The sequence below is a fragment of the Schistocerca gregaria genome, chromosome 4, assembly GCF_023897955.1.
Source record: "Schistocerca gregaria isolate iqSchGreg1 chromosome 4, iqSchGreg1.2, whole genome shotgun sequence".
Classification (NCBI taxonomy): Eukaryota; Metazoa; Arthropoda; class Insecta; order Orthoptera; family Acrididae; genus Schistocerca; species Schistocerca gregaria.
In genome coordinates this window covers 78,404,179-78,421,413 of record NC_064923.1, presented here as the reverse complement: position 1 = coordinate 78,421,413, position 17,235 = coordinate 78,404,179, and the positions used below count along the sequence as shown (strand labels likewise).

The following is a 17,235-nucleotide window of genomic DNA, read 5'->3' as shown; positions in this document are numbered from 1 at the left end:
CATGGATAGTCAGGCAGCAGTTAGAGTTGACGGTAAATTGAGTTCATGGTTCAGAGTAGTTTCAGGGGTAATACAAGGCTACAATCTTTCTCCACTGTTGTTCATATTATTTATGGATCATATGTTGAAAACAATAGACTGGCTGGGCGAGATTAAGATATGTGAACACAAAATACGCAGTCTTGCATATGCGGATGACTTAGTTGTGATGGCAGATTCAATTGAAAGTTTGCAAAGTAATATTTCAGAGCTAGATCAGAAATGTAAGGACTATGGTATGAAGATTAGCATCTCCAAAACGAAAGTAATGTCAGTGGGAAAGAAATATAAACGGATTGAGTGCCAAATAGGAGGAACAACGTTAGAACAGGTGGACAGTTTCAAGTACTTAGGATGCATATTCTCAAGGGATGGCAACATAGTGAAAGAACTGGAAGCGAGGTGTAGCAAAACTAATGCAGCGAGCGCTCAGCTACGATCTACTCTCTTCTGCAAGAAGGAAGTCAGTACCAAGACTAAGTTCAATCTTTCGACCAACTTTGTTGTATGGGAGCGAAAGCTGGGTGGATTCAGGTTACCTTATCAACAAGGTTGAGGTTACTGAAATGAAAGTAGCTAGGATGATTGCAGGTACTAGCAGATGGGAACAATGGCAGGAGGGTGCCCACAATGAGGAAATCAAAGAAAAACTGGGAATGAACTCTATAGATGTAGCAGTCAGGATGAACAGGCTTAGATGGTGGGGTCATGTTACACGCATGGGAGAAGCAAGGTTACCCAAGAGACTCATGGGTTCAGCAGTAGAGGGTAGGAGGAGTCGGGGCAGACCAAGGAGAAGATACCTGGATTCAGTTAAGAATGATTTTGAAGTAATAAGTTTAACATCAGAAGAGGCACCAATGTTAGCACTGAATAGGGAAACATGGAGGAATTTTATAAGGGGGCTACGCTCCAGACTGAACGCTGAAAGGCATAATCAGTCTTAGATGATGATGATGATGATGATGATGATGATGATGAAAAAATCATTTCAATTCTGGTACTTTGCCCAATTAATACAGAAGATATTTTCGATCTACGATATAGTAACATAGCAGAGAAATACAATGAGATAATCAAATTAACAGTATTACACAGCCAGTTTTACTGTTCATATTATTTATGTATATGTGTCTTCTGATGGAGGCCAATGGCCATGCAGCAGTGGTAACACCAATTCCTGTCGGATCACCAAAGTTAAGCACCTTTGGGCTTGGCAGTACTTGGAGGAGTGACTATCTGTGTCTGCTGATCGGTGTTGCAAGCAGGATACACTCAGCCCTTGTCAGGCCAATGGAGGAGCTACTTGATTCAGAAGTAGCATCTACAGTCACAAAAACTGATAAGTCAGGAGAGTGATGTGCTCACCACACGCCCCTCCATATCCACAATCAGTTACGCCTATTGACATAGTCGCCATATGTCCACCTTTTTAGAGATGGTCGCAGGACTTGGCTGTTTGATGCAAGATGTCAAATTAAACACCTTCCAGGCATCTAGTTTCCAACCTTATTTTGTTTGGCAATGAGTTTCAACGTTTTACTACACCATCTTCAGGCCCCTGACCAACATGTAGGAAGATTCTACTTTGGTTGTGACCAAAACAGGGGCCAGCAATACTGGTACCAGTAGACTTTTGCCAAGTTGGCAGATGATGTTTGAAGTGATGACTATAGCAAAAGTCTACTGGTACCAGTAATGCCAGCCCCTATTTTTATCGCAACCACGGTAGAATCTTCCTACACGTTGGTCAGGGACCAGAAGGTGGCGTAGTAAAATGCTGAAACAAAATATAGTTGGAAACTAGACATCCTGCTGACATAGGATGATACGATAGTTGCTCGGTACTGAAGGTGTTCCAAGGCAGGTTTGGACTGAATTCAGTTCCATCTGATGACGGAATTCATCCGAGAGCTTAGTCTATTCCAAATGTTCCATCTGCCATTCGATGCTTCATCTGTGAAGTGAGCAGCAAACTCTTCTAATTCATATTGTTAATGATTAATAGAGGTCAAATAGGTGAGTGGTCTTCATGGATTTTAAATTCATTGTGAGAAATAAAGGGACTCCAATGCATTTTAGTTTACCTCCAGAAAAGGACATTGATGAGATAGTGCAAGAAACAATGCATGTGATTACTCGCAAAGCACACAGTATGATACCATACTACTCTGGCGCATTTCACCACAATTCTGTCCCGTGGTGGTGTCAAAACATAGCCGAGACCAGAAGAAAGAGACAAAGAGCATTACAATAGAAGTATGTAGGAGACTTCCCTCTCCTAATAATCTAATTTTATATAAATCAATCTGTGGACACTCCAGGTAGGAATATCAACAATATAGGAAAAGACAGATTTCTACGTACCATAAAGAAGATATGTCAAGTTGCGTTCAGGCCCAATTAAAAGATGCTTACATAAGGCTTTCAGCTACAGCCTTCATCAGTAAAAGAGGCACACACCATTCACACACACAATCAAGCACACCTCACACACACACAATCGCCAACTCCAGCATCTCAGGCCGCAGTGCTGGAGTTGTCAGTCATGTGTACGTGAGCTTTGTGTGTGTGTGTGTGTGTGTGTGTGTGTGTGTGTGTGTGTGTGTGTGTGTGTGTGTTTTGCTGATGAAGGCTGTGGCTGACAGCTTTATATAAATGTCTTTTAATTGTATCTGGCTGCAACTTGATGTTTCTTCTTCACAGTAAGTAGCAATCTGTCTTTTTCCTACATTGTTAATTTTATATAAAGATAGCCATGAGCAAAACACTATTATTTAATCAAACAATAGGAGTGGGATTGTTGGGAACAATGTTTCTTCAGTGACTGCACATACAGCAGATCCCCAGATGAGAGCAAAACTGTGACATATTATGGCCATTCTTTCCCAGCTGGAATACCTGGTGTTTAGACCATGGAGTACATCAAACCAATCCTTTAGACATAGCCAAATTACAGGTGATGACTGTACTGAAACGATCTATAATGCCTGTTTTACAGACTGGGAATTCAACAATGCACTACCACAATGCAGAGTACTTTCACAGGCTTGGATACCATATACAATACAAAGTACGAGGCATGTTTTTGAAGTAAGTACCATTTTGAAATTTAAAAAAGACGTGCTAAGATATCTCAATAATTTAATTTTTACATGAAAGCATGTACCTTAATCTACGTTTCTACATAATTTCCGTTTTGAAGGCGCTGACTGCCCAGGTGTTTCTTCAAGTTCGGGAACAGATGGTAGTCACTGGGCGCTAGATCGGGGCTGCACGGAGGATGATCTAGAGTTTCCAATCAAAAAGATGTGATGAGATCTTTGGTCTGATTCGCCAAATGCAGACGGCCATTGTCTTGCAGCAAAAAGGAGCCCTTTCTCAACTTCCATGGGCTGTTGCTTTGATTCTGGTGTGATGTAGGGCACCCATGTTTCATTGCCCATAAAAAATTGGCTTAAGAAATCATCACCGTCGTCATGGTACCGCTCAAGGAAAGTCAATGTGCTGTTTAAATGTTTGGTTTTGTGCACATCTGTCAACATTTTCGGTACCCAACGTGTGCACAATTTTCAGTAATTCAAGTGCTCGGTCACAATGCCATAAAAACACTATGAGAAACATTAGGAAAGTCATCCCGCAAGGAGGAAATCATAAAGTGTCTGCTTTCTCTCACCTTATTGTCCACTTCCTGCACTAAACTTTCATTAATGACCGAATGACGCCCACTCCATTGTTCATCATGCACATTTGTGTGGCCATCTTTAAATGCTCTCACCCACTTTCTTACCATTCCATCACTCATAATGTTTTCTCCATAAACTGCACAGATCTCACGATGAATATCGATTGCTTTTAGGCCTTTGGCACTAAGAAATCTTATAACAGCCCGTACTCCACAGTCGGCGGGACTCACGATTATTGGAGGCACCTTAAACACTCAGTACACAACATAAATGAGGACGAATCGAAATGTAATGGCGTCAGTGCGTAGATTAAGGTACAGGCTTTCGTGTAAAAATAAAATTATTGAGATATCTCAGCATGTCTTTTTTTAAATTTCAAAATGGTACTTACTTAAAAAACACATCTCGTACTTTCACCGACTTGTATACCAAACCAAACCAAACCAAATGCTTATCCACATTAATGGCAATAGCAAACAAAGTTATCTGATGATCTTTAACAAGCAGTTTTTCCCACTCAGTGGACAGAAAGTATCATTTTACCTATACTGAAATTCAGTATAACCCCCACACTATAGTCAACTACAGACCAATAAGACACCTTTACTGCCTGGAGCCCACTGTCACAGAGGTCTTCGCACTTCGTCAACTGAACCATGGATGCATCGATTATGGGTCAGCAACTCCTGTTTTAGGACTACTAGATCCTATGCACCACAGTGGAGACCGTCTTGTGATTGGAGACTCTTCCTACAGTTCCTGTTGATAGTATTTTTGTAGCAGCTGGTTTTCCACCTATTAAAAATATTCCATCAACCGCTCTTAATTAACTGCCTGTTTAAGATTGCCTAAAAGCCAGAACATCATTGTTTGTTACAGAGTTCTTCTCAGAACATCAACATTTGTCTCCATATGAATCATTCACAAACTGGGAACAGCAGCCCCCTCTCCCCCTTCCTCCCAGCCCCTCCTGTGGTGTATTGCTTGACCTGTAGTATGTATACACCTCTAGTGTGGCATCAATGACCCTAATATTCATTGCCATAGTTTCTATTTGTTCTTCCATAATTACACAACCTTTAACACAATATATACTGATGTCTCCAAAGATGATAAGAAAGTAAGCTATGATCGACAGTATGTATTTACAAACAACATTCTCTTCCCACTGTATGTGAAAATACATAGTGGAAATCGTGGAACAGGGAAAAAATATTTGTGCCCTTCAGGCTGAACTAGAAATCGTGTCCTTTGAATTAAACAGGTTGAAGGGGGGAAGAGAGAATGGGAGCTGGGAACAGGTAACAAGTCGTAGTCAGAAGGAGGAAACCTCAGAAATCATTCAGATTTCAGTGAGCAGTCAATGTGATTTGTTACCTGAAATAGAAGAGCCTCAAACAGTTTTTGAGCAAAGTAGGGCGCAGCAGACTCGAAGTAACAATTGTAATGCTAGGTCAAGCAGAAAGAAAAGAGTCTTGCTGTTAGCTAGCAGTCATGGGAGAGGTGTAGGCCAGTTGCTACAGGATAGGCTAGGAGTCTAGTACCAGGTCACAAGCATTGTGAAACCTAGTGCTAAGCTTAGCCAGGTTACAGAAAACCTAGGGGCCTTGTGCAAAGATTTTGATGGTGGGGACCATGTTCTTATAGTAGGAGGAGCAGGAAACGGCCTGGCTAGCAATTCGGACTATAGTATTAGGTGTGACCTGGATGTAATAGGTGCAGCAACAGCTCACACTTGTATGGGGTTTGTGGATGTTTTGCAGTGCCGTGACCAGCCCTGGGTTAATACGGCTGTCAACCATGTTAACAGAGAGCTGGGGGTGGGGGGCTACTGAGGGCAGAAACTAAATCTCATATCTGTGCTGTACCTGTTAATGCAATTGGGAGGTGGGGTTACACGAGTCATGACCTGCACCTGAATAGTGCTACTGCAATTTACTTCTATAGTAATTGTAACAATGTACAGATCTGCTCAAGGTAATTTTCAGCTATTCATGAAAAATCTTGAGGCATTATTGAGCTACTTGTAGGACAAAAAGAAGCAGTTAGTGGTTTGTGGTGGTTTTAATGTAGATTTCTTAAAAGATACGGATAGGAAAAATGAGCTATAATCTTTGTTTGATTGTTACAATCTAGTATCTGTTGTAAATGTTCCATCTTGTGTGTAGCAGGATAGTAGGTCACTTACAACATTTTCATGGACAGTCCTCAGGGAGAATCAATTAATGTGTACCCAGTTGTTAATGGGCTATCTGATAATGATACACAGTAAATGGAAATAACGCATATAGCATATAGCACCTTACAGGATTCAGGCAGGTTCACACAAGGCAGGGAGGCTTATTAGTGCGAACGGGATACAGAGCTTTAAGTGCAGCCTAGAAGAGGTAGAATGGGCTGAAGTATACACAGAAAATGATGCTGATGCCAAATTCATTTTATTCCACCGTAAATTTGTCTCAATATTTGAGAGTTGCTTTCCTGAAATGTTATCCAAAAAAGCCATTACGAAGTCAAGTAAGCCATGGATTACTGAGAGAATTAAGATATCGTGTAAGAGGAAGCGGGAAATATATTGACAGGTCAGCATAAGTCAGGATCTGACGTTACTTGCTTACTACAAAACATCCTTTAGTATTTTAAGGAAAGTCATTAAGAAGTTGATAAGCTTATGTGTTCTGACAGAAATTAATAATGCAGATAATAAGATTAAAACTATATGGAATATTGTCAAACGGGAGATGGGGCAGCCTGATTGTGCGCAGCATACCGTAGCAATAAAGCTAAATGATTATGTAGTGAGTGATAATTCACAAGTTGCAAGTATTTTTAACAAACACGTTCTGAATGTAGCAGCAAAAATAGGATTAAAGGGTTCAGTTGAAAAAAAAAAAAGTTAAAAACGTCATTCCCCAGGACTTTAGAAATAGCACCAGTATCCCCCACTGAAATTAAGGAAATTATAAATATACTGAAAAACAAGAGCTCATGTGATGTTGACGGAGTCTCTAATAGAATTTTGAAGTGTTGTTTCAATTTAATAAGTGGAGTCCTGAGCGATATATGTAATGCTTCGCTGGCACAGGGAATTTTTCCAGACAGATTGCAATACGCAATTGTCAGACTTCTTCATAAGAAAGGGGGCATGAGTGACTTAAATAATTATGGACCATTCTCATTGCTGATGTCATTTTCTAAAATATTCGAAAAATTTATGTATTCAAGAGTAGTGTCGCATTTAAGTGGAAATAATTTATTCAGTATGTCACAGTTCGGATTCCGGAAGGGTTACTAGACTGAGAATGCTATCTACACATTTACCCATTAAATAGTACAAGCCCTAAAAAACAAATTATCACCAGTTGGTATTTTTTGTAATCTCTCCAAGGCATTTGACTGTGTTGATCATGTCACACTCTTAGAAAAGCTCAGGTTTTATGGAACTGAAAGCAATATACACAGCTGGTTTGAATCACACTTAATGAAAAGAAAGCAAAAAGTTATGCTGAATAGCACACATAATGTTGGGAGGGTGGTAAATTCTAGTCAATGGGGAGTTATCACAAAGCGAGTCCAACAGGGCTCAATTTTATTTCCTCTGCTGTTCCTTATTCATGTGAATGACCTCCCGCTTAACATTCAGCAAGTGGAACTAGTACACTTTTTGCAGATGACACGAGTGTTATAATAAATCCCATTCCAGAAAAAGCAGCTGACGATATTGTTAAGGATGTCTTTCAAAGAATTATTAAGTGGTTCTCAGAAAATGGACTCCCATTAATTTTGAAAAAGCTCACTATATCCAGTTCTGTACAGCGAATAGAGTCATACCGACAATTGATGTAGCATATGAACAGGGCTCAGTTAACAGGGTAGATTTCTCCAAATTTTTGGGTGTTAACATTGACGACAACTTGAACTGGAAGAAGCATATTACTGTGCTTCTCAAAGTTCAGCTTCTTTCACTCTTAGTATAATCACTAGTCTTGGTAATAAACAGATCAGCCTCCTAACGTTCTGTGCATATTTCCTCTCAATAATGTCTTATGGAATAGTTTTTTCGGGTAACTCGCCACTTAGACATAAATTATTGATTGCACTAAAGAGAGCAGTGAGAATAATTAGTGGTGTTCACCCAAGGACGTCATGTAGGTACCTTTTCAAGGAGTTAGGTATTTTAACTGCACCATTGGAGTACATATATTCGCTAATACAATTCATTACAAATAATCCATCTCAATTAGTGAAGAGCAGTGATTTTCACACATACAAAACTAGAGGGAAAAAATGATCTTTCCTATCCATTATTGAAGCTGTCAGTTGTTCAGAAAGGGAAAGGAGTACCTTATTCAGCAAGAAAAATATTTGATCATTTTCCCAACAACATAAAGTGTCTGGCAAGTAGCAGATCAAGTTTTAAACCTAGCTTAGTCATTTCTCATGAAAAACTACTCTTACTCCATGGACAAGTTTCTGTTTCAGAAATGGTAAAAAAAGGTGTACCTCTAAATGAGTTGCATGTGTAGAACTAAAAATTTCAGTAATATTAATATTAGCACTATTATATATAATCTTGTAATCTGACCTGCTCCACATCATATCGATAAAATAATTGGTAAAATGATCTACGGAACATGACATAACTAATACTAATACAGCAAGATACAGAGATCTTTCAAATGTATGACCTCAACCTCGCAGAAATTTTCTGCTATTCAGTGACTCCCTCAGTAATCTGATTGTGTTTACAAATTACTCACAAACTCATTCGTTAGTCTCCGATAGCCAAGAACTTTCATATGACCTCCACAATACAGGAATGTCCATGGTATACCTCGGGGTTGTAATTGTATGGAGCATATGTGTTTGTCGTACTTACTTTACACGTGAGCAATGGCAGGAAAAAACATGTAATAAAAGATTTGGAAATGTGCAAGCTTTCAGAGCCAGTGGCGCGTTGTTCTAGTAGCAGAAGTTTTGAAGGTAACAGAAGACGGAAGAAGGAAAATGGCTGGTGAGGTTTCGTTAAATGTGAAGAGTTACATAAAAGTCATCGAGGACCCCGGGACAGGGAAGACTTATTGGACAGGACAAGAAGGAAAGACTGATTTCTGGTACCTGCACTAGATGAGATTTGAAAAGCAGAGAAGTCCATTTTTCAAATATTATCCAGTGCAGGTACCAGAAATCTGTCTTTCCTCCTCATCCTGTCCAGTAAGTTTCCTGACCTGGGGCTTTCGGTTTCTTTCCCACAAATGCTCATATTTCCTAAATCTCACCAGTCTTTTTGTTCTTCATCTACCTTTCTCTTCAACCCTTCTGCCAAAAGGAGGAGCCATTTGCTCCGATAGTTTTGCATGTTTCCACATCTTTTGTGTATTCTCTCCTGCTGCCACTTAGTGAGTTAATTTTTTTTTATCTATCCATATTATATTTTCAAATAATGATTATTTTCATTGATATATTTCATTACACAGATACATATTACGACAAGAGTACCATCCTCAGTGCATCTTCAATGTGACTCATAACAGTCTGCCACATCCTTCAAGCAAATGCAGACTCGCTCGACTTAGTGTAGATTACATCTTGACGAAACACTGCTGCAGATCCTAGTCGATGGTGCAGCCCAGATTGTAACCTTCCTATGGGAAAGTGATTATTACCAGTTGATCTAAAGTATTAATTTTAGTGATTGACTTTTGGGATGTAGCTGGGGAGGAGACACCAACTGCCACTTATTTTACCCTAAGGGGAATTCTTACACAGCCTCATCTCTGCCGAGACATAAACTTTCAATCTGACCGAGCTGTACTTCATTCCTGTGTGTGTTATTTTTAAACATCATCCATAATCTACTGAATGACCTATTTTAAGGAATCCTCTCCTGTCAGTGCAGATGTGGGGAGAATGGAGTTACAGTGTACATCTCCTGCCCCAGCTTTTTGTTCTAGGGCAGTTTTTACCCTCACAATCCCCCTCCCCCTTACACACACACACACACACACACACACACACACACACACACACACACACACACCTTCACTTGTAAGTGTTCTACAGATTGTTTTATTGATATATTTCTTCGTAGATCATTTTTGGACAGTGTCACAGCTCTTGACCAGACAATGTCTACATCACTAACAAAACTGTTCTATTGGCTCAATAATTATGTTGATAGAGAGACTAATAGCCATGCTATTTAGTTCTTCAGATACCCCGGTAATCATAATCAAAATTGTCATCATCATCATCATCATCATCAAGCACTTTCACTAGTGCTTCTGCTGTCACCATCATCATTTCTGGATTGCTCATATTCATTTTAATTTGAATGAGGTATGTTCACATTATTAATGTCATTAGTGAAAAGTCTGTGATTTCATTGTTCGTCGAATACTCCTACTCTAGATTTCGTCTTCATGACAGTTTGGTTAGGGCTTGGGTTGTCACTTAAGAAATGACATGCTGCATTCCAGTGATACGCAGAAATTGAAGTATGCGTCTACCACATCAACCACATGGAATTCGTGTATAGCTTGACAAAATGTAAACAGATGTGCTCCCAAAGCTGGTAAAGGGGGGCCATAGTGAGAGGTTGACCAACAGAGCTGGTTGATGTACTGCACATTTGTGACAGATGTAGAAGAACCATTGTGTAGTTTCTTTAATTTTCAACTAGTAAACATGCTGTCATGTTTATTATAAACATTTCTGGCTCTCTAGCTTTCAGCTACTAAAGATGAGTATTTCAGACATAGCCGATTAATTTCTCTCAAAAGACCTACTATCAAACAATGATACACTTCTTTCCCATAATTATAATTGTTCAGTGACTACCCACTATTTAAAATATGATAGAAATCATAATCTTTACATATTTACCTATCTTACGCGTGCAGTTATATGCACCCTTTTTCAACAGAACGCCTTAAAACTCCAGCAGATCAACTGAGACTCCATTTCAATTATAGTTCCTGATGAACAGTATGATTCTCAAACAACAATTAATTACTTTTATCATAATAAACTATTTTAATTATTCTGTCTAATCTTGTTCTCTTTATCCTAGAACGGGAGGCTATATTAGGCTTAATTCATGTAATTACTATTAGTAGATATCCTAACAGTAGTGAATGACTTGTGCAGACATCCAAACTTGCAGTAGCTTGGTCATGGTTTCTTAATATATGTATATGTGCAATTGTTTTGAGAAATTTATGAATTTCCAGAAGGTAAGTGTTGTGAAGATATTTATTCTAAAATCTTGTATTGTAGGAGTTTCTCATCAAGCTGCAGAAACCTGTTCCTCAACCAAATAAACATGAAGGAAAGGAATGGTATTATCCTCAGGCAACAAAACTAAAAGCAGAAGAACTACTGAAAAGGGTCCCCGCTGATGGAGCATTTCTCGTGAGACCAAGTGAATCTGATACTGATGCATATGCTATATCATTCAGGTAAGGACATTGGACTTAATTACAATGCACCCCTATTCGGAAATGCAGTATGCCAGAAAAATCTGAGAAGTACATGATATTGATTATAGATTATTCAATAACTCAAATAAGTTCATTTTGGATTAGTTTTTGTGTCCTTCAAATTGTAAAATCTTGAAAAGTATGATTATTTGGCTATTGAAACACACTTAAACACCAAAGAAACTGGTATAGGCAAGGGTATTCAAATATAGAAATATATAAACAGGCAGAATATGGTGCTGCGGTTGGCAACGTGTACATAAGACAAGTGCGTGGCACAGTTGTTAGATCAGGTACTGCTTCTACAATGGCAGGTTATCAAGATTTAAGTGAGTTTGAACATGGTGTTATAGTCAGTGCACAAGTGATGGGACACAGCATCTCCGAGGTAGCAACAAAGTGGGGATTTTCCCATATGACCATTTCACAAGAGTACCATCAATATGAGGAATTCAGTAAAAGATCAAGTCTGTGGCATCACACTGTCAATGCAGGATGGGACCAATGACAACTGAAGAGAATTGTTCAACATGACAGAAGTGCAACCCTTCCACAAATTGCTGTATATTTCAATGGTGGGCCATCAGAAAGTGTTAGAATATGAACCATTCATCATCAATATGGGCTTTCGGAGCTCAAGGCCCGCTCATGTGCCCTTGATGACTGCATGACACAAAACTGTATGCCTCGCCTGAGCCCTTCAACACTGGCGTTGGACTGTTGATAACTGGAAACAGGTTGTCTGGTTGGACGAGTCTCATTTCAAATTGTATCAAGCAGATGGATGTGTATGGGTATGGAGACAACCTCATGAGTCCATGGACCCTGCAGTTCAGCAGGAAACTGTTCACGCTGATGGAGTCAATGTAATGATGTGGCACTTTTGCAGTTGGAGTGATATGGGGCCCTTGATACGTCTAGATATGACTCTGACATATGAAACACATATAAGCATCCTGTCCGATCACCTGCATTTATTGATGTCTATTATGCATTCCTACGGACTTGGGCTATTCCAGTAGGACAGTGCAACACCCCACAAATCCAGAACTGTTACAGAGTGGCTCCAGGAACAGTTTTCTGAGTTTAAACACTTCTGCTGGCCACCAGACTCCCTAGACATGAACATTATTGAGCATATTTGGGATGTCTTGCAATGTGCTGTTCAGAAGAGATCATCATCCCCTCATACTCTTACGGATTTATGGACAGCCCCGCAGGGTTCATGGTATCAGTTCCTCCAGCACTACTACAGACATTAGATGAGTGTGTGCAACACCATGTTGCGGCACTTCTGCATGCTTGCAGGGGCCCTACACGATGTTAGGCAGGTGTACCAATTTCTTTGGATCTTCCCATGTATTTAATATCCAGAACTACAATCAAACTGTTGAGCCAATTAGTGGGGAAATTCTATTTTAAACAACCTGTTTATTCTGTATCAAAGTTTCAATTTCCGTATAAGATGTTATTGTTGCAGGGCTGAGAAAAAGATAAAACACTGTAGAATAAAACTGGAAGGACGGCTGTACACAATTGGAACATTTCAGTTTGAAAGCCTAGTTGAGCTTGTGAGCTATTACGAGAGACATCCCCTCTACCACAGAACAAAGCTGCGATATCCAGTCACAGAGGAATCTATCAGCAGAATGGCTCATGTAAGTGTAATGTACATGTTCACATGTTGAAGTTGTTTGTTAAAATAATGGTGTAATAATTCTCTGTCTGACAGGTGTATAAGTAGTAGTTGAAATTTGTGAATAATCGTGGCGTCTCACTTTTATTAATTATATTTTGTGAGACGTGAAAAATAGCCATGAAATTTCTACTGCACTAGGAAACTGAGTAATATTTTTATTTCTATGTAGTTGTCAATGTGTAATTGCTTGGTTTGAAGTCAATATACAGTTTACCAGTATGACATCTGCAGTGGAAAACAATTTCACATCGTTATTGCAAGGGTGTGCCTGAAAAGTAATAAAAATTTTTAATATGGAAACTCTTAAAACTGATTAAATAAAACAAATTTTATTCACATTTTGCTCCTTTATCGTTCATGCCTACGTATTTACTTCTCACTGCAGTCATATGTGTGATGGGCGCTATCACAGAGCAATATGACTTTGTGTTTCCTTTTTCCATATTCTGGTCATTTTTCATGTAATGCTTGATTTAAATTGATCATTTGCTGTTGGTAATGATCAGTTTTAATGGTTTAACCAGGTTTTAGCAGCTCATAATAGATGACATCTTTCTGATCCCACCAAACACAGTACATTGTCGTCTTTCCAATTCAGTTTGGTCTTGCAGTGTATGTTGATGGTTTGCCTGGATTCACCCATGATTTACAGGGCTTATAATTCTCAAAATATATCCATATTACATTGATTGTCACTATTCAATGGAGAAATGACTTTCTTTTGTACCTGGCGAGCAGAAGTTCACAAGTGATTTCTCAATTTGCTTGCTGTCTTTCATTGAGTTCATGCGGAACCCATTTTCCTACTTTCTGCACCTTGTCCATAGCTTTCAACTGAAAAGAAGTGGCTTTCTGCATCGCATTAAATTGTGCCACAAGTTCCTGTTGAGTTTGAGTATCATCTTCATCCAATAAAGCCTGCAATTCACTGTCTTCGAACTTTTTCAGTGGTTTCCAGCACTCGCCGTTTCTCTAGTCAAAATAACCACTTTTGAATTTTTTGAACCACTCAAAACACTGTTTTCCCAAGAGCATGTTCGCCAAAAGCTCCATCAAGCATTCGACATGATTCTGCTAGCGGTTTTCTTCAAACTGTAACAGAAAACCAATGCTGTCTGCAAATTGTAGTTTATAGGCCCAAAACCCGACTTGTTTATGGATTTGAAACAGGTACCGTTGTATGAAACGTAGGCTACTTTGTGTTGACATTCGTCGTCAGCTGTTACAGGAATAAAAAGGCGCTCCAGATGCGGTCTCACAGGTCCTACACTGACGGCCAATAGCATCAATAGGAGAATTCCAATTTCATACTTCTGCACCTGGTACATGTTGTTCTAAGGATTCAGCAGTGAGATATGTAGATCGCATTTTGAGCCACTATCATTTACAGACATCGGGTGTCCCTTATTATTGTTGGGTAATTTGAGGGCTGTGCAGTATTGAGACAGGACCCTCCAGCAAATGATCCAGCCTTAGTCTCCAGCATTTTGGTAGTGGATTCATATCACAAGATGCTAAATCCTGGGCATAACATGTCCACCTTGCAAACACCTTCCCCCAGGTGGCAGGACTCTTAGGAATTGAAAGGACTGTGGTATCTCCTGGTTTGAAATGAAATGATCATGTGACATTGTTGGCCAGGAGGCCCCAACTGGGGAAGTTTGGCCGCCAGATGTAGGTTTTATTTCAGGTTGCCACAGTGGGTGACTTGCATGTCAGTGATGGTGATGAAAGGATGATGAGAACAACACAACACCCAGTCCACGAGGGTAGAAAATCCCCAACCCAGCTGGGAATCAAACCTGGGCCTACTGCATGGTAGGCAAACACGCTACCACTCAGCTAAGCTGGCTGACTGACTCTCCTTATATGAAACACACCAAACACACTTGAGATCAACAGACAGTTACAATGCATCAAATCAGGAACCCTACTCCCACACTCAACCTGCCATCTAAGAGAAGGGGGGAGCTTGAGCAGCAGCATCTTGAACATTTTGTGGTCAGCATGCCTAGGAGAATCCATGCTTGTTACAATGCACAAGGTGGAGCAATATGATATTGGGTGTTCATAGATGTATATTTTTGAACAGATGTCTTTATTTTGCTTATTTATTTGTTTATTTATTTTTCCCACGGGGCATATTCTTTCATTTCCTAATCCCCTTGGCTCTGAGCCTGCTGATACTTGCAGATATGCACATGGTGCAAAACTTCTTTTTGATCACTTTACCATCTGTACAAACCTTAGTAGCTATTCTGTAAAGTGTCAGAGTAAATGTACTTTGCTTCAGTGCACGAATATATGTGTTTATTGTCAAAATTGGCACAAAATTGAGCATAAGTGTTAAAATACCATACAAAGATACAAACAACTGCCAGACTGCTGCTTCAATAAATCTTAATCTGTAGATTTTGCTGTATAAATCGAAATTTTTTTGCATTGTCCTCTGCCAAGATTTTAGCAATCATGTTGAACTTATGTAAGTAAAATGACATGGCAAAGCATAAAGTTTATAGGAAGAGAATTCCCCTTGAACTCACTTAACTGTACAGTCTATATTGTGCTTTGTATGCAGTAGTATGTGGTGCATGTCACCCTTATCATTTTGATCCTGACCACAATTTTCATAATTTATTTTTTGCGTGAAGTGCAAATATGCAGAGTACCAGTGTCCCACCACACAGATTATGGACATAACACAAAACTGTGTAGATTTAAAATTTGCAAACCACACTCTCTGTGAGAAGTATAACAGTATTACACCCATATATCCACTGTAATGATCTTGAGAAACTTGCCATTACAATTTCCAGTTGGGACAAGCATATTTTCAAGTCTTAATATGGTGGTCTTAAGTCCTTGATGGAACATAAATAAGGGAAGGAGTGAAGATTAGTGCAGAAACAAGACTGAGGACTTTCTTAATCTTGTTCATCTTCATGTTGATGTTTCATGTATGTAATGAACTGTTACCTTCGCACATTTAGTATTTTGAAATCCTGTTTTTAAAACCGCTGTTTAGGCTTGACATACTGGAACTGACTGTCCCTAATGCTGTTTTTCACTTAGAAATCATAATGGATCTCTTAAGCCATGGCAGAATGACTGTATTAATTTTGATTTTGTGATAATTTTTAGTTTCACCAAAATATACACTCCTAGAAATGGAAAAAGAACACATTGACACCAGTGTGTCAGACCCACCATACTTGCTCCGGACACTGCGAGAGGGCTGTACAAGCAATGATCACACGCACGGCACAGCGGACACACCAGGAACCGTGGTGTTGGCCGTCGAATGGCGCTAGCTGCGCACCATTTGTGCACTGCCGCCGTCAGTGTCAGCCAGTTTGCCATGGCATACGGAACTCCATCGCAGTCTTTAACACTGGTAGCATGCCGCGACAGCGTGGACGTGAACCGTATGTGCAGTTGACGGACTTTGAGCGAGGGCGTATAGTGGGCATGCGGGAGGCCGGGTGGACATACCGCCAAATTGCTCAACACGTGGGGCGTGAGGTCTCCACAGTACATCAATGTTGTCGCCAGTGGTCGGCAGAAGGTGCACGTGCCCGTCGACCTGGGACCGGACCGCAGCGATGCACGGATCCACGCCAAGACTGTAGGATCCTACGCAGTGCCGTAGGGGACCGCACCGCCACTTCCCAGCAAATTAGGGACACTGTTGCTCCTGGGGTATCGGCGAGGACCATTCGCAACCGTCTCCATGAAGCTGGGCTACGGTCCCGCACACCGTTAGGCCGTCTTCCGCTCACGCCTCAACATCGTGCAGCCCGCCTCCAGTGGTGTCGCGACAGGCGTGAATGGAGGGACGAATGGAGATGTGTCGTCTTCTGCGATGAGAGTCTCTTCTGCCTTGGTGCCAATGATGGTCGTATGCGTGTTTGGCGCCGTGCAGGTGAGCGCCACAATCAGGACTGCATACGACCGAGGCACACAGGGCCAACACCCGGCATCATGGTGTGGGGAGCGATCTCCTACACTGGCCGTACACCTCTGGTGATCGTCGAGGGGACACTGAATAGTGCACGGTACATCCAAACCGTCATCGAACCCATCGTTCTACCATTCCTAGACCGGCAAGGGAACTTGCTGTTCCAACAGGACAATGCATGTCCGCATGTATCCCGTGCCACCCAACGTGCTCTAGAAGGTGTAAGTCAACTACCCTGGCCAGCAAGATCTCCGGATCTGTCCCCCATTGAGCATGTTTGGGACTGGATGAAGCGTTGTCTCACGCGGTCTGCACGTCCAGCATGAACGCTGGTCCAACTGAGGCGCCAGGTGGAAATGGCATGGCAAGCCG

General features: G+C 40.6%; 1 protein-coding gene across 1 annotated transcript in view; it reads left to right on the top strand.

Annotated features, from left to right (window-relative positions):
- The window catches only part of LOC126268133 (1-phosphatidylinositol 4,5-bisphosphate phosphodiesterase gamma-1), a 255,096-nt gene that overhangs the window by 119,108 nt on the left and 118,753 nt on the right, over positions 1 to 17,235 (top strand). Inside the window, exons 12-13 of the mRNA XM_049973664.1 lie at positions 11,004 to 11,185; positions 12,687 to 12,864. Of these exons, the coding sequence (XP_049829621.1) occupies positions 11,004 to 11,185; positions 12,687 to 12,864 (360 nt within the window). The remainder of the gene's footprint in view (positions 1 to 11,003; positions 11,186 to 12,686; positions 12,865 to 17,235) is intronic.